Genomic DNA, 24,303 nt, shown 5'->3' with positions numbered 1-24,303 from the left:
GAAAATATCGGTCTTGGGTGTGTTGGTTAATCATTAGAGTCACATTTGATTTTGCTTGTCTTCCAATTCTGTTTTTCCCAGATGAGGTAGTTGTGCAGAAGCCAGAGTTCACCAGTCCATCAATCTGTCATGCTCCTGGTGGGGAATACTTTGTAGAGGGAGAGACGTGGAATATTGACTCTTGTACACAGTGTACATGCCACAGTGGACGTGTTCTGTGTGAGACTGAAGTCTGTCCACCTCTTCTTTGTCAAAACCCCACCCGCACGCAGGACTCCTGCTGTCCACAGTGCCCAGGTAAATATCAGCAACCAGCTTTCATCAGAGTTCTTTCTTGATCTAAGAATGTATGATGTGAATATTGAATGCTTCAGGATGTGCACAGTTGCTTGTTGTGGTGTCTTTCTTCTTTAGATGTTACGAGTGAGAGCCTGCAGCCCTCTGTTTCAACTGCAAAACTTGACTGCATGCGAGAGATGTCTTAAATTTAATGGAAGTTGTGGCTTTGAAGTTTGAAAGGCAATCTAACAATTTAATGGTTGCATGGGAACCAGAATCCTCAGTTGGAAGGTTTATGAGATATGCACTGGCTCGTTTATGGAAACATGCAGGATTAGAGAAACTTAGTTGAAGTGCTAGGCAGATACAAGCTTGTTTCTTTTTCTTTCTACATACTTTTGTCTCTGTGAATCATTTTATTACTATCTTGTCTATTTGGGATTTGGTCTCAGAAACAGTTCTGTTTGCTTTTACCATCACGCGGTATGATTTGAGTGTGACTAGAAGGCAACTGAGTAATATCAAAGCATTCCAGCCCAGCAGGTGTGCCAGGTTCACCTGGACTGCCTCACAGTGTCAAGAAGGTAACAGGATTTGCTTTCCCCCAAGGAAAGAGATGCAATCATAAATTAATACGAATTGCTATTTTACATAGAAAATGGGGGAGTTTATTGCAGTGGGAATTTATTTCAAACCTATGAATTGAATGCATGCTGACTGAGAAAATATTAGTGTATTAAAAAAAAATCAAAAATTTGCTTTAAACGAAAAAAAAGTTAGGTTTTGCCATTTTTTCTAACAGCTTTTGGAGTTTTGTGTGGTTTTTTTCTGACTAAATATTTTCAGTGAAAAAGTTAGCATGTTCTCCTGACTTGCATTTTTCTCATTAGTAACAGTGAGCATTCATTCATGTTGCTTAACTTTAAAATACTGTTTGGAAGAGCTGATCTTTCCTGACTGGCTATAGTCTCGTAACTTCCACAGTTAGATTGAGAACCTGATCTGAGTACCCTTCTGAATCCTTCTCGCTTTCTTATATGGTTTTTGCACATACAGTCATATTTCTACATCTGAAATGTTTGTTAAGACACAGCTTCATTGCAGAAATACATCTTCCCCATGTGCAGGCATGAGTATTAAAGCAGACCCATTGGCATCAAGCTGAAACCCGATCAAGTACCTTTTGTTTCACAACAGCTTATAATTAACTTATGTAAGTCCACTAGCAAAGGCAACAGCAGCATAATAGCTTTTCACCTTACATCATTCAAGGATTTGAATTGGCATAGCAGCAGCTGGGATTCAAGTTTTAGATTTAAAATTTATTCTCCCTGATTTAAAGTGAATTCCTATATGCCACTCAGTTCAGAGCATTCAGAGTGGCTTTCTTAGTTGCTGCTTTTGATAGTGATTGGGTTTTCACTTTGCTGTCTTTTTTTTCCTCTTTCTTTTTTTTCCTTCGAGTAAATGCAATAAAGGTCTACATAAACTTTATTCTAGAGCACATCACAAGATCCTCATTAAAAGGACTGAAAAGGCGTAAGGCTCTGTCCCTTCTAGTTGTTCTGCAGTAGTGAGCCAATGTATAATAATTCCATTGTGTTCTTCAAGAGTGAACTCTGAGGAGAATATGAGAGAAGTTAGCTACTGGGAGTGAAATAACTTAATCTGTTTATATTTACAGATGAGCCTCTTCAGCCGTCTTCATCAAGCAATGAGAGCATGCCTAGTTATTGCAAAAATGATGAAGGAGATATTTTTCTGACAGCTGAATCCTGGAAGCCCAATGTCTGCACTAGCTGCATTTGCATGGATGGTGTGATTAGATGCTACTCTGAGTCTTGTCCACCAGTGTCCTGTGAGAGACCTGTTTTGAGAAAGGGACAGTGTTGTCCCTACTGTATTGGTGAGTCAGAATTTTAGATTACTGATCACTTTTTCAGTGTATTTTGACTAGGAGTATTTATTTACAGATTACTTTTTTTGAGCTTGCAGTAAGTACAAAGGCTGTAGAATGGAAGCTGCTAATAGAGAACAGTTGTATAATGCACTTACTGAAATTAAGTCTTTTTAGCATTGTTGGAAAGCATTCAGATCCTACTATAACCTTGATTTCCAAAAACAGTAGAGGGAGATACAATAGGAAAAGAATTCAGTACAAAGGGATATAATAAAATTGACAGGTTTTGAACATGTGAATCGATTTGCCCATCTATAAACAATACATTTCTTCATCAGAAAGATGTCAGAAAGGTTTGAAGTCCTTTCAGATATATGCCATTAATATAGCTCTTGAAACCTTTAATTCGTTGCAGAAAAAAATATCTTTAATACTAGGTGAGAAAATTCTATAGGATATGCAAGGAATTCCATTAAAGTAATGCCTGGAAAAGTTAAAGTATTAAAATTGCAGTTGCCCTTGGAACCTGCTTAGATTCCTGATGAGAACATTTTGAGGGGAAAGTACTTTCTTAGCATGGTTTACATACAAAATGGGGGAGATTAAGTTTCTTTGGCAATGTCTTTATAAAGGCTTTTCTTCCAGTGACTGACCGCGCAACTATAAAGATCATTTAATTCAGAATACATTTTAACCTGAAAGAAATAGAGTGTATGCAGAGCTAGGCAATCAAACCAGTAAAGTCAGAACATGAGCCTCAGTATGGTACTGGAGAACAATTTAGGTCAAGGAAGGGATGCACAACAGGGACTAATGCCATGAACTACAGAAATAAGAACTCTAGAACTTTGTGCTCACGCCTTGCGTGTCATGTTTGCAAACATGCAACAAGTAGATATGGCTTTATTTAATTTACTTTGAGTCCCATATAGTCGCACAATATTGAAAATGCTTAAATGTGAGAATAATAAAAACCTCAACAATTTTCTTTTAGTAGCAACTGCTCAAGCAATATGAAATACAAAATCAAAATTTTAGTGTTCAGATATGAAGATTTTCAATGATAATATTTTTTATTAATATGAGCTATGCTATCTTGATAGTATTTTTTGTGGTCTAAATAACTGAAATTCATGGAAACTTACTTATTTAATGATGTCTATGAATTATATACTTTTGCCTGTAAGAGGTGCAAAGTCATGCACTTAATTTTCATAGTTCTTCCTGGTTTACTCCTTATTTCTTGATAACTGTGGAGCATATCTTTGTACAGATTCTTCCTCACTATTTTCATGTAATAGTTGATAAAATGCTTAGAGGCAAACTGTGGAAAGAGACCTTCTTCATTTATTGGAATTTCAAACATTAGGCAGGGTTTTAGCACTGTATTTTATTTTGTTTCTTTCTGGATACAGATCTGGTTAATGCCTAACAAGTTAGTATAGATTGAAATTAAGAATTTTATAGGACTTGAATGGTTTATTGTTTGTCTGAATCCTCAAATTCATCCCATGTGTTCAACATTCTTCTTTCTCATGCAAAGAAAGATTAATTTGGAAAGATAACCCTCTACTTCAGAGCAGATAAAGGGATGTCTTTTTGATTAGAGACAAGATTAGTCTTCCACAGAAAACAGAGCAGGGACTGTTTGTTTACCAGATGTGGTTGATTTACTGATGCAGCTAGAGGAAATTTGAGAGAAAATAGATAGAGCTAGACACATTATTCTAAACTGCATTTTTATACGTGGGTTTCTTACTGCAAGTCCCTCATTTCCACTGTCCTTGAGCACTTGTTTGTGTTCTGACTTTCATCCTTTGCTTATACTTGCACAGAGATGGATATCAAAATGGGAGACATATCCAAGATAATCCTTTCTTAGGTCTTAAAAGTTTCCTTTGGAGATTCAAATGTGCTACACTGCTATTAAATAGTGAAGAGTTCTTTACCAAGTTGAAAAAGCCTGAAAAAGGTAGAAGACTTTTCCAACCAAACCAGCTTCTGAGTAGAAAAGGTCTCCTGAGTGGGGCAAGATAGCATTTTGGGAGCAAATAAGTACAAAGTGCAGAGGGAGTTCTCAGCTTTAGGTTCCAGGGGGCAGTGTTGGGTCCAGTTCTGTTCAATCTCTTTATCAATGGTCTGGATGAGAGGATTGAATGTCCTCTTCTAAGTTCACAGATGACACTAGGCTGAGTGGAAGTGCTGATCTGCTTTTGAGAGTAGGGAGGCTCCGCATAGGGACCTGAACAGGCTGGATTGATGGGCTGTGATGAATGGTTCTACAAGGCCAAGTGCAGAGTTCTGCACCTGGGACACAACAACCCCATGCAGCACTACAGTCTTGGGGAAAAGCGCCCAGAAAGCTGCCTGGCAGAGAAGGACCTGGGGGTGTTGGTCAACAGCCAGCTGAATATGAGCCAGCAGTGTGGCCAGGAAGGCCAGTGGCATCTTGGCCTGTATTAGAAACACTGTGGCAAGCAGGACCAGGAAAGATATTGTGCCCCTGTACTGGTGAAGCTGCACTTCAGTTATGTGCTCCTCACTACAAGAAAGACATTGAGGTGCTGGAGCATGTCCAGAAAAGGGCAACAAACCTGGTGAAGGGGCTGGAGAACAAGTCTTATGAGGAGCAGCTAACAGAACTGAGGTTGTTTAGTCTGGAGGAAAGGAGGCTGAGGGCAGACCTTATCACTGCCTACAACTGCCTGAATGAAAGGAGGTTGTACCGAGGTGGGTGTTGGTCTCTTGTCCCAAGTGACAGGTGATGTGATGAAAGGGAATGGCCTCAAGTTGCACTAGGGGAAGTTCAGATTAGATATCGGGAAAAATTTCTTGACCAAAAGTGTTATCAGGCACTGGAACAGGCTGCCCAAGGCAGTGATTGAGTCACCATTCCTGGAGATATTTAAAAGATGGGTAAAGTGCTCAGGGATCTGGTTTAGTGGTGGACAGGTACAGTTGGACTCCTACATTCTCAGAGGTCTTTTCCAACCAAGCAGTTCTATTATAGGTAATGAGCAGTAGAGGACTGCTCGGGCTCTGTGCCCCTTTCCCTAGACATATTGACTTTCTGACCTATGCAGAATTCCACTGACTTTTGTGTGCCAACATTCAGGTCACCTGTGGAAGAACCTAATGTGCTTTTTGCAGCCACCTTTTCGTCCCACACTTCCTTTCCCATGTTCACTCCAATACTTGGTTACAAAAATGTACTTGGAGAGGTCAGGACCCATACTAACAGCCACAGAAGCCGTGGGATACCCAGGACCTCGGGAGTGTTTATGCTTTTCTGATCATTCCATTAGTATTTTCAATAAGGTATTTCTTGCTGGTCTCCTTTTACATTTGAATTTACTCTGTCTAGGTGTGTTGCACTGGCCTGCTGACTGCTAACCTTTTTATTCCAGATAATGTCAGTCTATTACATTGTCACTAATTAAAAGCTGTACCAATGGCCAAATTATTTAATAAGTCATTTATATTTGGGAGGTAAATCTGACAGTTAAGAGTGTCAAAAATTTAAAAAAAAATATGTTTCTCTTAATTTTCACAGCACATATGATATAATTTTATGTCCCAATAAACTGTCCTCTAGCTACAAGCAGCCCAGGATAATTGTCCTTCATAAAAAAAAAAAAAATAAAACAAAACACCCAGAAATTAAACTTTCTTTAACAAACATTTTCCAGAAAATGTGGGGAGGGTTGGTTAATTACAGCTGGGATTTCTTTGTAAATGTTGTTTCACTTTTGGTTTTGGGGAAGAAATCAGATTTGTGTAGCCATTACCCTGAGATCACACTGCTCTGTTTTCCTTCAACAGAAGACACAGTTCCAAAGAAAGTGGTCTGCCACTTCAGTGGAAAAACATACGCAGATGAAGAACGCTGGGACATTGACAGCTGCACACACTGCTACTGCCTGCAGGGTCAGACTCTCTGTTCCACTGTCAGCTGCCCAGCCCTTCCCTGTGCTGAACCCATCAATGTGGAGGGAAGCTGCTGTCCCATGTGTCCAGGTAACGTGATGTGATAATCCAGGTTACTGTAGTGCTGGTTTTCCAGGACAGATAAGACTCTTTAAATTTGTTTTTGAGCTTCTGTCTGTATTTGAACAGTATTAAGAAGACAACAGTCATTTAGACCTCAGGAAAATTAATATTCTTAACACTGGCATATTGTGCAAATACATAGTTTGAATTTTACTTATTCTGAGAACTCTGAACTCAAAAATTAGTTGCTTGTTCCTGCTCTGTCCTTTCACAAAGTTATGGAAATACATTAGTGAAGTAGGAAAATGAATCACAGAAATACAGAATCATTTAGGTTGGAAAAGACCTTTAAGTTCAAGTCCAACCATAAACCAAATACTGCCTAGCGCACCATTAAACCATGTCCCTAAGTGCCACATGCATGCGTCTTTTAAATATCTCCTGGGATGGTGACTCAACCACTTCCCTAGGCAGGCTGTTCTAATGCTTGACAAATCTTTCAGTGAAGTAATACTTCCTAATATCCAATCTAAACCTCTTCTGGTGCAACTTGAAGACATTTCCTCTCATTGTATCACTTGTTACTTCAGAGAAGAGACCAACACCCACCTTGCAGGTGTAGAGACCAATAATGTCTCCCTTCAGCTTCCTTTCCTCTGGACGAAACAACCCCAGTTCCCACAGCCACTCCTCCCAAGACTTGTGCTTCAAGCCCTTCACCAGCTTTGTTACATCTCTGCAGATTCTGTCAGTGATTAACATTTCTGTCTTTGCTAGTCTCTTCATTGCTTATTCAAATATCACATTGCTTGATCATTTTAACTTGGCTTAAAAATAATATGAAATTTTCATAGCTATAAACACAAGGGACATAAGAATTGCAACTGGGTTTTTATGCTAGTCCTGACATATTTCTGCAGGAGTTTGCTCATGTTATTCAGTCAGCTGGTAATTACTTCTGACAGGACAGCTAGGGAGATGGACCAGTTACCCCTCTTGCAATTCTCCTCCTTTGAGGATTACAAAAGAGGGAAGGCAAAGAAACCAGCAGTGACAGTTCACATATCACCTGGGAAGGCGTAGCCTTCCTTTGGGATTTTTGTTATTCAGTATCACAAAGGAGCAAGCCTGTAGCAAAGTGTGTATTCTGAAATGGTATTTTCCAAAGCAAATTGTCAAAAGGGCTTTATCATCCCATTCACATTAGGATAATGATAATGGCAGCAGGTGTGTATCCCACATACAGTGTGAAACAGGTTTTAAAACAAAATTTCTGACTAGCAGGATGAAAATTCTGAAATAAATGAAAGGATTCATAGGAGAAAGCACTGCAGATGATCAAGTATATTTACTAAATTAAGAGAAGCACTGGGAAGTTGAGCAGCCTGTAATTTGTGAAACACGTTAATCTCATTTCACAGAGATGTATGTGCCTGAACCTACAAACATCCCTATTGAGAAGACAAATCATCGAGGAGACATGGAACTGGAAGTACCAAACTGGCCGACGCCAAGTGAAAATGACATCATTCACATTCACAGAGGTAAGATCTGATATAAAACTGGGTTAACTTAGGTCTCTGTTTATTCCCCATGTTTTAATGCGTTTACTTGTTCTATTCGGGTATCATGGGTATAATACTTTGAAAAGGTGGTTATCTGAGAATATTCTTCAGTGCTGAATTCTTACATGCATTTTTGCTTTCAGTAAAGACGATTCACTCAATTAAATTATATTTAAACAATTAGCTCATATTATCATGCCCATCTTGAGCTTGGAAGAAACATCGGTGTTGTTGTGGTGGAGTTCTGTAAAATAAAGGATGCAGTAAAATTACGAACAAGGAATGATTCTGCAGTGACTTTTCTGATACAAAATCTAGAAAGAATGCTGTTGTCAAGCTGCTGGAATCCATAGACCTTAATTTGATCCATTTGACGTTCTTCCATTGATAATCAAAAATGGGAAAACATGTACCGCAACTTAATATACATCATAGACGTATGCCAGAGGAAAAAAAAAATACGATTTCACAGGTCTAGTGACAACAGGGCTAATAAAATTGTCCAAGGATGTAAATCCATCTTTTGTTTAAACTGTGCTGAAATCACAGGGTAGGGGAAACACTCTCTTTGTTAACTGTTTCTAATTGAAGGGCTGCCTAAACTTATGTGTGTGTATGTATATAATGTTTTTTTAAATCCAAGGATGATCTCATAGCATACTATCGTTTGGTGGCTAGCAGAAAGGATACATGAAATGCAAATGCTTTACAAAATTGTAAGCTTATGCTTCCATAATTACAGCATTTTCATTTCTCACAGACATTAGTAGATGGCTTGCAACTATTTTGGTTGGGGATTTTAAACATGCACTGCAAACTGTGCAAGTATTGCAAGCATGACTGAAAATCGTCATTCTTTGCAATTACCTGTGAAACTTGTTACATTCTAGCAGACTGCCAGCAGTCTGTTTTCATAGGCTGACTGGTGCAAGTATTGTAATACACTCTCAGCAAATAAGAGTCTTACCAGTTGTTTGTTCTGTTTTGGTTTGTATTTATTTTTTTTAAAAAGGGGCTTTCATGCTAGCATAGAAACACAGGTTTGTTTGTTTGGTTGGTTTTTTTTACAAGTGGGAGTTTGGTTGCAATCAGATAAGAAGATGCAAATGCAACTGAGCTAAGAGATTGTCAGACTTGTTTATTATCGTGCTTTAAATTCCTCTCTTTCTGATGGCCTTTTCCTGGCTAATATAGTCACTACATAAGATACTACCTTTCAGTTGTTCTAATTTATATGAATAAGATGACATATCGGAAGAGAAAGTCCAAATTCATCTGATTGACAAAATCAGCAACTGGGATTTTCATAATTGCATTCTTCGTGTTTAAAGCCCATTTATAATTACAAGCATACCTCATTTTATTGCACTTCATTTTATTGTGCCTCACAGATATTGCATTTTTTATTACACCATTTTTTAGCAAGAGACTATTTTTCAATTAAGATACGTACATTGGTTTTTCAGACGTAATGCTATTGCACACTTAATAGACTACAGCATAGTGCAAGGATAACTTTTATATGCACTTGGAAAACAAAAAAATTGTGTGGCTTGCTTTATTGTTGTATTAGTTTCATTGCGGTGCTCTGGAACCAAACCTGCAGTATCTCCGAGCTATGTCTTTGCTAACAAATGCTCATTTTGCCTTGCAGACATGAGTCATCTACAGGGAGAGTACAGAAGTGGCAGTGGACCACACCCGAGTGAAGATGCATCGGTTAGCTCTGTTGCCTTGGTGACAATTCCAATCACGATAGCGCTGTTACTCATTATCGTCCTTTTGCTTGTCAATCAGAAAAAGCAGTGGATTCCAGTGTCCTGCTACAAAGCTCCAACAAAGGTGCCATGTTTATGTCTATTTCCAGGCTTTCACTTTTTTGGGAAACAAAATTAACTAGAATATTGTGTAGGATGTCACTGAGTTCACATCATCTGAACTCTCTCTTTAAATTATTTTCTCTTTGTCTTCAACCATTTTATACCAGTTGGTCTGCTAGTATTTATTTAGTCTCTTAAATTATTTTTGCACTATCAAATGAAAACATTTCCTGCTCCATATAGTAATGAGTTGCCTCTAGATAGCAATCAAGGTTAGAAAATAGTTTTTAAAAAAACAACTCTATATTTGTGTAGGTAAATAACTGCAATTTTCTTACTTGCAGTGAAACTTGTAAGAGAATGTTTTTGCTTTCTTAACTTTCATTCATTTTAGAACTCTTGTCCAACATCAGTTACTGTATGGACTAGTAGGGTTTATCACATTTTTTAATAACTTCATCAGATGGTTCTGAGGTTAATATTTTAGGAAACATCTACCAATTAAGTCTTCTGAGACTTCCAAAAAAAACCAAAAGGATGCAGGTGAAAATAGTTAAAAGAGTATAATGTTGTTTTAGAGTATAATGTTGTTTTGAGCAATAGTTTCATCAGCAAACTAAGCTTTATTCCATATTTAAATGCCATTTATATCAGTTCCCTGATTTATCCCACTTAAACTTCCTAGCTGTAATCAAACAGACTTTGTCCATGCTTGGAACGCCATTTGAGAGCATCTTTTTTTTTTTTTTTTAAAGTTCTGCCTAGAAGAGTAATACAATAATTTAAGAAATGAAGTGTCCATATCCTTTCTGCTGCTGCAGAGCTTTGTTTTAAAAAACAAATCCAGAAAGCTTGCAAATACCATCACAACATAAAGTTTAACTCAATTTTAATTAAATAGGAATCATAAGGATTCTATGTTACTCCATTTCCAGTCTTTCAAGACAAGTAAGCCGAGATGCAAATCACAACTTTCTAACTGTGGAACTATAAACACTAATTCTACATACTCTCTTACTTATGAAACATTGGTTTCCTCAAACTGTTCTGTTGTTGATACATTGTTTTTTCAGTCTCACCAAAAGACATCATCCATATGCTAAGAAAACTCACTTTAAGCCACATATGGATTGAATGCAAGACCGTGGTTATACTGAAACTCAGATGTTTTCTGAGGGTCTTTGTCTTAAATGTATCTTTCTTTTAAGGTTTCTTCAACCCAGTGTCACTCATTAGTTTCTTGTATTCTTTGCTGGGTGACTTGTGGTTCTTAGTAATAAAATTTGGCAAGCCCGTTTTGGCTTATATTCTTTCTGTTCAAAATTGTTCAGCTATTTAAAAGAGAACAGAATAACTGTGCTTAAATCTTATAAATACCTAAAGAAAGATTATAGAAAATATGTTTAAAATTACAGATGGACTGCTAATGTTTAGCCCTGGTACTGTTAACATGAGTGAACCTCAGGACTTCCTTGTGAATCCAGTCAAGACTTTTGAAAAGCCAAACGTAAAACATCTTTTAAATAACAAAAATCTGGGTAAAAAAAATGTTTTGTGATAAGAGTTACCAAATGTAAAGTTTTAGTAATAAAAACTTTTCTGATTTTTCTGATTTAAGTCTTGGAAAAAAGAGGCTACATCAGCGGAAGCCATAAAGTATGCTTACTGCCTGTCTTCCCTTGTGCTTAACTCATAGACATTTAAGGCTGTGTGCACCCAGCATTGTTTCACCTTCCGCTCAGCTGCAGAGTCTTTCAGTTGCAGGATTCTCAGAGAAACAGCAGGACTGGAAAGCCAGTATACACGATTCATCTCTTTCTTTGAGCAGTTATTGTACGTGCATTCACACTTGTAGATCACTACATAATCAAACCCTCACTTATACACACATTTGCCTACAATTAAATCCCTATTGTACACTTTCAAGGAAGTAAAGACAACTCCACCAAGTGCCACATTAACACTGGCATGCTCACAATAACACATGACTTTGCAAGGGCATAAGGCCTAGCAGATACTAGATAAAAGGTGGATGATTTCCTGATTAAGGAAGCAATACATAAACCACCTTGGAATGGAATGCGGAAGGATCCCATAGGATCCCATGCCAGGATTAACTATAACAGCTGAGATCTCTCCCATTCTCTTAGTTGACTTGCAGCTAGGAACAAAACATTCTTGAAAATGATCAGCAATAAAGAGGGTTTCAAGTCTTGGAAACAAGCTGCTGCACATACAGGGCAACAAGGTTAAGTCCTTGTGTGGTACTAAACTAACAGAGAAGAGTTTAACTAGTCCATCTGGTGTATGAGAATACCAGAGCTCTATTCAGAAGATGAAAATGGTGATTCAGAAGAGTGTATTGGTCTGTTATTGTGCCTTTATCAAGTTTACCAGAAGTCTGGACGCTCTCATTACTGATTTGATTTTGGTTTGTGCTTATGGACTTGACCCACAAAGACTTTTTTAATTATGTGTGGAATACAATTTTTTTTTATTATTTACTCAATATTCCCCTTCTGTTTTAACAGCCTTCATGCCTAAACAATCAACTGGTATATGTGGACTGCAAGAAAGGTACCATGGTCCAGGTGGACAGTTCTCAGAGGATGCGAAGAATTGCAGATCCAGATCCAAGATACAGTGGATTTTACAGCATGCAGAAACAGAACAACCTACAGGCAGATAACTTCTATCAAACAGTTTGAAGAATTGCACCCTTACCAAGGATATAAGAAAGAAAGAAAGAGAGAGAGAGACTAAGTCTGCTATTAAAATAAAACTAGAATTGTGCACTTGCTTAGTATTGGATTTGTGACTACATGTACAGCTCTAAGACCTTACTGGGATGAGCTCTGACTCCTGCAATGTGCCAGAAAAAGCATTCCCACTTTTCCTTGAGATAACTGACCAAGTGTTTTCTTAGAACCAAAGTTTTAAAACTTGTTAAGATGTATTTGCTTGTAACATAGCTATAGAGGTTTTTTGGGAGGGGGAATCAGGGGCTAGGGTTAGGCAAGGAGGTAAAAGTAAGCTTCAAAGAAAAGCTGGTCATCCTTGGCTGGAGAAGAAAATGCATAAATAATACTGCTGAGCAGCAGGATAGTGCTTTTTCTTGTTGCTCTGACATTGCATCTGTTGCAGCAAAGCCTAACCCCAGGTGAAAAAAACATTAAGAGGTCTGTTTGGGTTTTTTTTCCAGCTGTTGCTACAGTAATATACTCCTAGAACAGAAATTGTCACATCACAGGTGTGGTGTAGCTGCAAATATTTTTCTATATGATGAGAAGCTGCAGTAGTTAATGAAATAGTGAGGAAAAGATTATAGCAGATAATAAAGGGTGGGTTTATTAAGGATGTATAAAATTATATCTTGTGCTGCTTTTTGTTTTTATTTTTGTTTTCTTCAAAGCTGATTGGCTAGATTAGCCAGACTTCAGCAGAGTTAGGAAATGACTGAGGCCTAAGTAATTCCTGATATGAGCACTGGATCTTTTGACAGCAGTATTGAAGGAAGGAAGGAAAAGTCAAGAACACCATGCAGTTCCAGGGGCTTTTGTTTGTTTGTTTTGTCTGTTGTGGGTTTGTTTTGTTATTTTATATCAATCTGGTTGTTCATACAGGAGAAGGAAAAAATATTTTTGTTGGACAAAGCTCTTGCTTACAAGAGAGTAAAAAATGAGACTGTTTTAAGGTTGTTGGTTTTTTTCCTGTTGATGTTCTTATTTACTGGTATGCAGATTTAGAAACTACTTCCATGCTAGGAAGCTGCTTAATTTTAATTGTATATTGCTCAAGCACCTTTTTTGAAGCTCAGAAAAGAAAAAAGGAGATCATGCTTCTTTAAACTTTAGCATTATAGGAGTATTTATGTAAATATAATTATGCTAAAAACAACAAAAAGTATTTGTATGTTTGTGTATATATATGTATATACAAATGCATGTAGGTATACATATGTATAGATACGTGCATGTGTATATACACTATACATATATATACTGTATATATAAAGTATTATGTATACAGTATATATTTTTCTATTTTTTTTTTTCTGGTTGAATGTATTTTTATCTAAGAGAGATTTTACCCAGATCAGAAACAGATAAACAGGCATTCCATATCGATGCGTAATTGCTTGTGAGTTTAGGAAAGACAAGAAAAGAGCATCTCATTCTACCTACAGTTTGGTTTGATTTGAAAGTGTTTGTGTGCGCGTGTGTGTGTGTGCACTCTTGTGTTTGCGTGTGTACAGTTCGTGCACGATTATAGCAGTAAGCGTTGCTCTTGCTACTTGCTACATTTCAGGGTGTTTCTTATTTTTCTTTTCCTGCTTAGCCTTAAAAAGGCTTTTTAATGAATGCATTGGCTAGAGACACTGATGACAATATACATGCGGCACTAATCAGCTCCATAGAATAACACCGTCAGCTCCTGGATTTTCTTTTTTTTCCTTTCTTTCCTTTTTTTTTTTTTTTTCAAACAATTGTTTGAAACAACTACTGGAATATTGTCCACATTAAGCTGGAAGTTTGTTGTAGCTTGCCTCATTTATAACTCTGACTGTATAATACAATGTTAACTTTCCAAACAGGTCTTGGCACTTTTATACTAATTACCCATTTGTGCATTGCCTTTTTTCTTTTACAAATGCTTGTCATAAGAGACACAGATACCCAGTATGCTTAATGTGAAAAGAAAATGTATTTTTTGTAAAGGAACTCTCAAGTATTGTTGTAAATACTTGGTCAGAGGTTGCTGAATTTTAAAACTGAAAAAAAAAAACTAATTTATTATTATAATGACCTAATTTATTAATCTGAAGATTAACCATTTTTTTGTTTTAGAATATCAAAAAGGTGTTCTAGCTGTTTGCATCAAAGAAAAAATAGGTGTATCATTAAGGGTCAACATTTTTTCTGCTTATGTAACTTCAGTTTCCAACCACCAATAAGAAAAAATGTCGTCTCCCCAGTGTTTCTTACTCAATCTGATACTGAAACAGAGATGTTTCTATCCAGTTAATACACAGATTTTGTCAAGACAAAACATCCATTCCTTGCATAAGAGTAAGCAGTCTTTATCCAGAAATTGTAAATGCTTGCTTTTGTTTTACAATCAAGGCCATATTCTGAAAATATTAGCAGGATATAGGACATGGTGTAAAATGTTTTTTATTATTATTATTTTATTATTATTATTTTAAAGATATGATTTATCCTATGTGCTGTATCCATTACACTCTTTTACTTTGGTTCCTGTTGTGCTCTTGTAAGAGAAATGCAGATATAATTTTCTGAAAAATAGATGCATATGTGGCACTCGGAGTGCACTGCGGTTCAGCAGATTGCTTGTTTACTTTTTTAACTGTAAGGCGGTTTCTTGTAATTTGGCTCTTGGCAGCACAATAAAAAATTTTAAACCTACTGATGCACGTTTGTTCAAATATTTGTATTTATTACTTTGTTATAGTAGTTCTTGACATGTTAGTTTACATCTTGATATTATGGGGTGGTTTTTTGCTGGGAGTCTTGCCAACCCTAGATCAGAATGGCTTAGAACACACTGCGGGAAAAGTCTGCACTTAGCATAGAATCACTAAGTTGAAAAGGACCCACTGGATCATCGAGTCCAACCGTTCCCATCAATCACTAAACCCACTGAAGAATTTTCACATTAGAGGGGTTCATGGAATTCCAGGCAGTTTCAGCATTCAGTAAAGATCAGCCTCTCAAAACAGAAAGTTTCCCTGCCATCAAGTCCACGGGTGTCGTCGTACCCGTCAGAAAGCCACAACCGCTCACATGGCTCACTCACAGGAGGTCCTAGAGATGAGAATCTGTAGAATTCGACACTTCATGAACCTCCTCAGCCACAGATCATTTTATTAGCCTATCATTTTTTTTCTTCAATTAATTCGCAAGTTAATGAACTCAAGGTGAGGTTCTGCTATCTAACTCCCTGAGGAAAGGTGGTTTTCAGCTTAAGGACTAGATCTCTGACAAACAGACTCCTTTTTTTTCTTTCAACACGGTTTCCCTGAGTTTCTGCATTCAAAGCAGCAGTGGGTCAAGTATCTACCAGCCGTTAACAGAGAGACCCCTATCTTCCAGCTTTTTATCCTGGGCTTTTCAGCACAGACCCACATGCCCCGCCCCTTCCCTGAGCCCTCAAAGGCTCCGCCCCTCGCACGTCCCGCCCCCACGCGCGCCCCGCCCCTTCCTTGGTCCTCACAGACTCCGCCCCCTCACTCCCCGCCCCTTCCCGGATCCACCAGAGGCTCCGCCCCCTCGCCCGCGCCGTCACGCGCCCCGCCCCGCTCCCGGGCTTTCGGCTGCGGCGGCGGCCATGGCGGCGGCGGCGTCGCAGCGAGACCCGGGGGACTGGCAGGACTTCTCGGGCTTCCAGCCCTCCCCGGGGAGCGGCGCCGAGGCCGCCCGCGACAAAGGCGGCTGGGGCGGCGGGGGAGACCTGGGAGCGAAGCTGTCGCTGTGCTTCGAGCCCCCGCAGGCCCGGCCCGGCGGCGAGAGCCGCGTCCCGCTGCGGCCCCTCACGGAGCAGAGCGCGCTGCAGGACGACGAGTGAGTGCGGGCCCCGGGGCGGGAGCTGCGGCCCTTCCCGGCCCCACGGGAGCGCGGGGGTCGGGCGTGCGGCCTGCTGCCCTTCGGGGAGGGCTGCGAGAGGCGGGGGGATCGCTTCTCGCCCGCAGCTTCGCTGCCTGAAATGAAACACGGCAAGTGTGGCAAGCGGGTGGAGAGCGAAATCTCGGCTGCAGCTGTGGGGGTTGTTGTTTCCCCTTTCTCGTCTGTGCCGCTTTCCTGCTTTTAACATTATTTTATAAGTATTTATACTTGTTATAGAATAGAATCATAGAGTAGTTTGGGTTGGAAGGGACCTTAAAGGTCATCTAGTTCCAACCCTGTTATTTTACTGTACGCTTCAGTCAGCTTGTTTGCGTTAAAAATACTGCAGTTTTACTTTGAGGTAACTGAATTGTATGTCTTATTCTAAAAGAAGAAAAATACCCTCTTAGCGAAGACTAAGTATCTATGGTCAGAGCACGGAGGTGAGCTCAAAGAACCGTGAAGCGGAGACTTGGGGTTGTGCTCTGCCTGCCCTTCTGTGCCAGGCTCGGCCGTTCCTCTGACCCCCTCTGAGCCTGGCTAGGCAGCCCCCTCCCAACACGCACCCACAGCGCAGAGGCAGGGTTCGTTGGCTGAATTGAGGCAGCAGCCTGCAAACAGGGCTGCTCTGTTCCAAAATCTGAACTGGTATGCCAGGATAGGGCTGCATACCCAAGTCTCTTGTACAGCCGGAGAGGTTGTACGCTGAAGCCAGTTAAGATCAGCTGTAGGCAAGAGTGACAGGCTGAGCTCAGCAAGACTACTTCTGGATAAAACTAAGTTCTTGCAAAATTGTAATGAATTTGTGCATGCTCGCTATTCTTTGACAAATTGAAGTAGAAAGATTTGGCTCAGAATTTGCTGCTCAGCCTCCGCTAATTCCTAATTCTAACATGCAAAAGGCAAGGAAAACAAACAGTATGGAATTTATAGCCAAGCTCAAATTTCATCAAAGGAATGACCCATCCAATCCCCAGAAAGGCTTTGAGCTTGGTTATATAATTAGTAACAAAGCTGTCTCTTCATCACATTGTTTTATTCCACCCCTGTGTGCACATTACTGTTCAGAAAGGGGAAATAAGTTGTGTTCATCAAAAAACATTTCCTCTTAGCTTCAGAACATTGAAAAAATATTGTCAATAACTTGCAGATGAGCATATCAGGAGGAAAAAATAGTTGTTGATATAAATATATCATCTTTACAAATATGTTTACTGCTGATCAGTTGCTGCTTGTTTAAAAGCCTATGTTTTTGTCACTTTATTCTTCTCTCCAGGATTTGGAATGCTTTGACTGATAATTATGGTAACGTAATGCCAGTTGATTGGAAGTCTTCCCACACCAGAGCTTTGCACTTGCCGACACTGAATCTTTCAGAAAAAGGGGTAAGTTCTGATCAGCAGAAATGCCCTCTTTGGTGTACTCTGTAGGGAAATAAAACAACTTGCATTTGCATAAAAGAGTGTTGTTTTGAAGTGGCTTAAAATATTTTTAGTGCTTGGCGTTATAGGTGAGAGGTTTTTAAAAATCAAACAATTATTGATGTGTGTTTGCACCTCCTTGAGTTGGAATAATTCAGGGTTAGTTTCATGTGGGTGTTCATTAGAAGTGGAGCATGACAGGAAAACTCGTAAAATGAAAAAGCGTTTAATATTAAATCTACTGTCTGTTTTGTGTTGAACACTTTTCTGGGTAGGGGAGGAAGAAAGGTGGGAATATTTTGGTTTAGTAAATCCAGTAGAGACTTTAAGTTGATCTCATTCTGCAGTCAGGTGGTGACTACAGTGACTTCATTTACTGGAAAGGTGACCTAGGAGATACTGAAGTGCAAGAGTTTGTTTTGTTTTGTTTTTCGAATTTAACAAGTAGAATAGTTATCTGGGGAAAGAGCAGGGAATGAAGGAGCTTCAGACAGGTTTATAGAAAGGGTTGTCCTCTGATCTTGTTAAAAGTGGATTAGAACGCATCAGGAAGAAAAGCTAGGAAGAATTTGTGTCTCCTAGGTCTTCTGAGGAAACCAGTGGTTTATCTTTTAAGCATAGTGAAGTTGAGTTACGTTGTAAAAATGTCTTTATGTGTAACCTGAGAACAGGGTAATGCTTTGACTTCTGCCATTAGTTGTATAAACCGCAGCTACTTCTTAAAATGACAGGAACAAAGATTGTTCTGCTAAAGAGGATGCAGGGGAAGATGGCAGTTTGGAACTCGCTTGCTCGATTTGAGTCTGATGATTGTCCCTTGAATTTTATTTATTCCAATTTTTATTATATAGAGAATTCATTCTAATTTTTATTGTAGCGCTTGATCATATTTTCTAAGTGGTTTTAGAGTCATTAAATCCTTAGTTTTAAAGTAAAAAGTCCTATAACCCCCCATGCTGTGACTTTGTTGTATAACTGAAAAATAAGCTGGAAGACTCGTGGATTTCTTGATAAGGAACTAGGTACAATATGAAAAAAAAGTATTTTGTATTATTTTTGTAATTTTTTTTCAGGAAATTATGAATTAACTACATAAAAAAAAAATCTCAGGTGGTGTTGATAGATTAGAAAGATTCTTGGGTACTCTGCCTCTAGAGGAGGAATCAGTTTATGGATTAAACATATATCAGCTTTCACTCCACCTGGCATGGCTTTTGATGTGTCAAGCCCATCTGTTTGGGAGTGCTTGACACACTTTTTTTCTACTTTTCTGCGTTTCAGCAGTATTTCTGGATATGTGACAGCACATATGGACCAGCTGGCTGCTTGTTTTAACTTTCTTACAATGCATACTAACAGCTAAGCAACACTTACTTGATGCCTTTGAAACTTAATAACATACTGTTAGACTTGTGCTGAAAGTATTTCTCTTCCTGTTTAGGAATTAAAAATGTAAGGCGAATGAGGTTGATTGATCTAATCTTTGTTTCTTCACATCACAGATCTGTGAAAACTTTTAAACAGCTCTGATGATGGAAATGTTGTGCAGCGGTGCAAGGAATAGGGTTGCATAATTACTTGCTTATTATGTTTTTGTTAGATTACTTTTAAACAGGTCATTCCCTGATAGAAGTGTGAGGACAGAAACAGCCGTGGAGTGTGGCTGGTTGGAAGGCCGGGTGGTCCTTTCTGTATCAGTGGTAGCCTGGGCTGTATTAGCCTGTATTACCAGAATATATTCTGATAGTCTCTCAGATGTTGAGAGGGTCAAGAGGGGAAAATGACCTCCTTCTAGATGAACTGTTATTCTTGCTTATTATCCCATAGTTGTTGTCATAACCCTATATAAATGGAAAAACATTCAAGGACTGCTGATGTTAAAGAATGTCAAAAGTGGGATATATCTGTGCTGTAGGTGAACAAATATTCTTAGTGGAGTTCTGTCACTGCGTAGTTATTGGAATTAAGATTCTGAAAAAAGTGGACATTTGATTTCATTCTGGTGACTGAAGAAATACAAATTGTGCGTTTCTCCCTATAGACTAGTTATCTGGGGATATTCGTAGCATCTTCAAAATTAATTTGAAAACTATTAAAGGTTTCTGAAGAACTGGGTAAATTGGAGGAATTACACCAAAGAACTGAAAACCGATATGGTGAGACCAAGGACTTTATACAGCTAGTCATCATGCTTGTAAATTAGACCAAATATCAGCTAGGGTAGTTGAGCTCAAAATGTCAAAGGTTAGGAGTTGCAGCTTTTGAAGGGTGGGAGGCTGGAATCCAGTAATAGGCAAAGTGCAGAATGAGCAAGCAGCTTTGTAAATCACAATATCACTGTGTGAGAGTGAAATATACTAGACCAATTAAGAAGGACATTTAAATCTTTTACTATATGTGTATCTTTGGTTCTGAAGGATAAGCGTATGGTATATGTGTGGGAACAGTGTTACTTCTGTTTCTTTTCTAAAAGACCCCAAGATATACAGCAATATTTTTTTAAATAATCTGGGGTGATAACCATGGTCTGCTTTTTTGAAACAACTTTTCTTGTGTCTTACTATGTGAAAAAGTGGAACTATAAAAGCACCTAAAACAACAGGCTTGTGTAATGTTACAGATTATATATAGGTTTTTATGCTGATTTCTGTCTTCACTTAAGATTTAAATATCTATAATGGATCGACTGCCTTCTATGCAGATATCCATGCCTATCATTGTGTATATGGGCTTTATAAGCTGAGGGTGTTTGAAGACTTGAAAGACTGACAAGCTGTTTTAACTTTCTCCAATTACAGTTTTGATTTCAGTTCTTAATGTACTTCAGTTTCCAGGTATTTGGCAGCAGGAGTCATTGATTCCATTATTAAGGGCAAGAAATCTGTTTCATTCTTAAAATCTTAGTTCCCCATTTGTTTTTTATATATGTACACAGGGTTTTTATATATATATATATGTAGACACACACACAAGTGTATGTATATATTTATATAAATACATATTTTCATGCTTTTTAGGTAAATGATAACTTGAACCTTGACCTGTCAGATGATGAAGAGCTGAGAGAACAGTTGGATATGCATTCTATCATTGTTTCCTGCATCAATGATGAACCACTCTTCACAGCAGAGCAGGTAGCATTCAGCAAAGACAGCGTTGTTGGTGTAGTATTGTTTAGTCTGTAATTATTTTTTGTTCTTCCTTGATGTTCACCATAGCTAAGCTTCTTGGTTGTTCTTTAGTTAGGGTCATAATAATTTGTGAGGTATTACTGTGTCATTGAGATTTGAAAATTATTCCAATGCTTCAGGTGAGGTCGATAGTCCAAGGTCTTTGAAATCTTTCTATGTTTCTTAGCAGGAATTAATCAGAAACATTACTAAATTGATGTATGTGTTAAGAAGCAAAAGTATTTTCAGAATGTTGGTGACACTGGGGAGTTTGTATTTTCCTGGCGTGACTGTATGGCTGCCCATGTCTTCATGTGGCTTTGTGATTAGCAAGAATTCCTCGAATCTTTTGCGTAATATGAAAGCAGATCAACAGTTCTGCTACTAAGCTTTGAAATTACTTGGTATCTAAAGGCTTTTGTTCCAAATCCACGGATTTACTGAAGTTGTCTTGAAAATTTCTCTTCTGAGTAAGGTTAATAACTGTCCATTGAGATCCTGCTTTTTTCAGTGATGTATTTTCTTGTTTAAATTATTACCTGTGAACTCTGAACATGGTTATTGAGACTAGGAGAGACAGGATTGCTTGAACTGCCTCAGCTGTTTTTTGCTGTGAGGTGGATATCAGCACTGTCTATAGCCTTTAAACCTCCAAAAGCTGATGTGTTATTTATTCAGCTGTTCAGTTAATAATTTAGCCTGTAGAAATATGTTCATTTCTATACTGAAAAGTAAACTCTGTGCACAGGCTTCCTGTTCTCGTACTTTCAGTCTGGCTCAGATCTTACACCCAGGGATGCAAGTCAGCTTCAGGTTGTGATGGGGCAGCTCATAAAACTTCTGATAAGATTTTTACTCTATTGAGAACTTTTGGGGGGTTTTTGGTTATTTTTTTCCTTTTCTCCTTAGAGAAGTGCGGTGAAATAGGGTTCTGTTTTCCTTCAACTGAATACTCGGGAAAGATATTCCAGCTCACTCACTTTAGTTCAGTTCCCTTAAGCAGAGCCATGCATACCTTCATATGGAAATAATTGTTCAGTTTCAACACACTTTGTTGTTAGATCACCAGTTTACCTTGAAAAGGTAGTCTTATCCATTGTCACGGTTTAGCCCTGACCCAGCTAATTTTGGCAGGTAAAACCATGCTTCCAGTTCCCTTCCCTCCCTTCCTCCAGGGAAGGGGGAAAAGAAAATGGAAGGAAAAAAAATTGCAAGTTGGAAACTAAAGCTACAGCTTTATTATTATTGTTATTATTATTATAGCTACAGCTTTAATGAATTCTAATAATGATGTTGATGATGAAAATAATTAGAAAGTAATAAAATATATATAAAGATCACGCCTCTACCCCTCAATGACTCTGTGTCACCACAAATATAGTAAAGCAGACATGAGAGAATGAGGCCGCAGCTAGGAGGCAGCTGCGCTCAAGAGCTGGATTCAGGAACACACGGATCTGGGATCAGGAGCAATGAGACAGATGAGATCCTCACTGGACATTGACAGTTAGAAGAGGAAAAGACCTTTGTGGTCTCTCAATTTTATACCAAGTATGACGTGTATGGGATGGAGTACTCTGTTGGTCAGCTTAGGGTCACCTGTTCTGTCTGACCCTCCTTGCAGGTGCTGCCCTTTTGCACTAGTTTGAGGATGGCCTTGGGTAACTAAAACCACAACATCCTCAGAGAGCAAGCATGGGAATGAAATGTCAATATGATTTTGTTGATTCTCCTCAATCCAGTCTCGGTATTAGTTTCATCCAACAGCATCTTCGCTAATTGAAAGTCAAAATTCCCTTATGCTCTTAACAGCATTGCTTCAAGTTGTAGGCTGTTTCTCTTTCTGCAGGGATGGTTTTTATAAGGGTTTTTGGTTTTTGAAGGTGATTGAAGAAATAGAGGAAATGATGCAGGAATCGCCTGATCCAGAAGATGATGAAACGCCCACTCAATCAGATCGGCTCTCCATACTTTCCCAGGAAATTCAGACACTCAAGAGATCCAGTACGAACAATAGCTATGAAGAGAGTAAGTGATATTTAGTATTTCACTCTTACACTTATTGAAAATAGTTGGAAGGATAAGTTTACCACGTTTGATTTATAGCAAGTCCTTCTTAGGAAATATCTGCATTTAAAAATGCTATGAAAGAATAAGCTAGATTTGGAACATAAATAGAAGACTTATCTTTGTCAGCTTTCACAACTTAGAATAAAAATAAAACTTAAGAGCATTTCAAATTAAAGCAAATACACTGCAGCTCAATTCACTGGAATGAGGTCCCTTCATAGGTCAAGTGATAAGTCGATCATTTTTATTAAACTTCACTAATTTCTGTGTTTTTCCAAGTGAGACACTTTCTTGAGGACAGTACACTGTGTTTAAGAATCTTAGCTAAAGCTTTTGAGAGCTATGCGGTCGATAAGGCAAGTGATGTTTCTTTGGTACTTTTTCAGTCACTGCAACATATCTCAATATACCGTAACACAAAAATAATGAAACTATTGCTTCTCTTTTTCCCCTAAAGGGCCTTGACTGTTTTTCTCTACTCCTCTTCAAAAAGTTTAAAAGTTTAAGAAGACTCGTGTATCATCTTCTACTCAAACCATTTGTTCTTCCCTATATAAAAGGAAAGGAGAAACTACATGCATAGTTTAATTGTAGTAGCTTGAATTGTATGTGAAACAAACCTCTGACTGATTAGTTTCATGATGGAAACTTGTTTCATCTGTGTGTTTGTCAAAATCAATTCTAGAAGGTAATAGGAACACAAAGAATAGTTGCCAGATGCTCCTCCTGCTTTAGGCACTCTTAAAATGTTTGGTGCTTTCTTTCCTATGGACTAGCTCTGCAATATAAATTCTGTAGAAGATTTAGAAAACCAGCTAACCTTTTGTGATATGACTTTCAGTTTCTGCTACACTTCAGATTTATGGAGGAGACTCCAATTTTCATGGTTGAAGACTCAGCTGTCTGGACATATAAATTTCAGGAATGTGAAAGCAAAGTGTATCCTGCTCAGCAGGGCTTCCTGCTTTTCTGACAGTTCCATGTGTCCTTAGGTTTGGAGCTAATCAAGCTTGCTTGGTATTTCATATCATATTTATTTTTCTCTGCTTTAGGAGCTCATCTTGTCCATTGCATCTCTGTAGTTTAAAGGTCAATCTTGACCAACAAAGTCTTTAGTTATTTTGGCAGATAATTTAACTTTGCTTCAACATATTTTCAATCTCTCTCATATCTTTCAGGTCAATATTCTATGAAAAGCTCTTGCTTCCTTTTTTTGTGTGCTGAGGTACTTAATGCCTTCTTTGCCTCAGTCTTTAATTGTAAAGAAAGTTGTTCCCTCTGTGTACAAACCCAGGACCTAGAGGAGCAAAATGAGGCTCCCATGATCCAAGAGGAGGTGGTCAGAGCCTTGCTAGCCCGACTAGACACTCACAAGTCTATGGGGCTGGATGGGATTCATCCAAGGGTATTGAAGGAGCTGGCGGATGTGCTGGCCAAACCCCTTTCCATCATCTTCCAACAGTCC

At 38.5% G+C, this 24,303-nt stretch overlaps 2 protein-coding genes across 5 annotated transcripts in view; both read left to right on the top strand.

Annotated features, from left to right (window-relative positions):
* The window catches only part of CRIM1 (cysteine rich transmembrane BMP regulator 1), a 174,873-nt gene extending 159,889 nt beyond the window's left edge, over positions 1–14,984 (top strand). For both annotated transcript variants that reach the window (XM_069852494.1, XM_069852493.1), the window contains 6 exons: positions 82–297; positions 1,964–2,185; positions 6,002–6,196; positions 7,591–7,713; positions 9,389–9,576; positions 12,086–14,984. In XM_069852494.1, the coding sequence (XP_069708595.1) occupies positions 82–297; positions 1,964–2,185; positions 6,002–6,196; positions 7,591–7,713; positions 9,389–9,576; positions 12,086–12,262 (1,121 nt within the window). In that variant the 3' untranslated portion in view covers positions 12,263–14,984. The remainder of the gene's footprint in view (positions 1–81; positions 298–1,963; positions 2,186–6,001; positions 6,197–7,590; positions 7,714–9,388; positions 9,577–12,085) is intronic.
* Positions 14,985–15,865: 881 nt separating this feature from the next.
* The window catches only part of FEZ2 (fasciculation and elongation protein zeta 2), a 29,768-nt gene continuing 21,330 nt past the window's right edge, over positions 15,866–24,303 (top strand). For all 3 annotated transcript variants that reach the window (XM_069852492.1, XM_069852490.1, XM_069852491.1), the window contains exons 1-4: positions 15,866–16,135; positions 17,454–17,562; positions 20,616–20,732; positions 22,652–22,796. In XM_069852492.1, coding sequence (XP_069708593.1) covers positions 15,903–16,135; positions 17,454–17,562; positions 20,616–20,732; positions 22,652–22,796 — 604 coding nt within the window. In that variant the 5' untranslated portion in view covers positions 15,866–15,902. The remainder of the gene's footprint in view (positions 16,136–17,453; positions 17,563–20,615; positions 20,733–22,651; positions 22,797–24,303) is intronic.

The sequence above is a fragment of the Phaenicophaeus curvirostris genome, chromosome 2 (assembly GCF_032191515.1).
Source record: "Phaenicophaeus curvirostris isolate KB17595 chromosome 2, BPBGC_Pcur_1.0, whole genome shotgun sequence".
Classification (NCBI taxonomy): domain Eukaryota; kingdom Metazoa; phylum Chordata; class Aves; order Cuculiformes; family Cuculidae; genus Phaenicophaeus; species Phaenicophaeus curvirostris.
The sequence above is the reverse complement of the archived record's forward strand: the minus strand, read 5'-3'. Positions and strand labels throughout refer to the sequence as shown.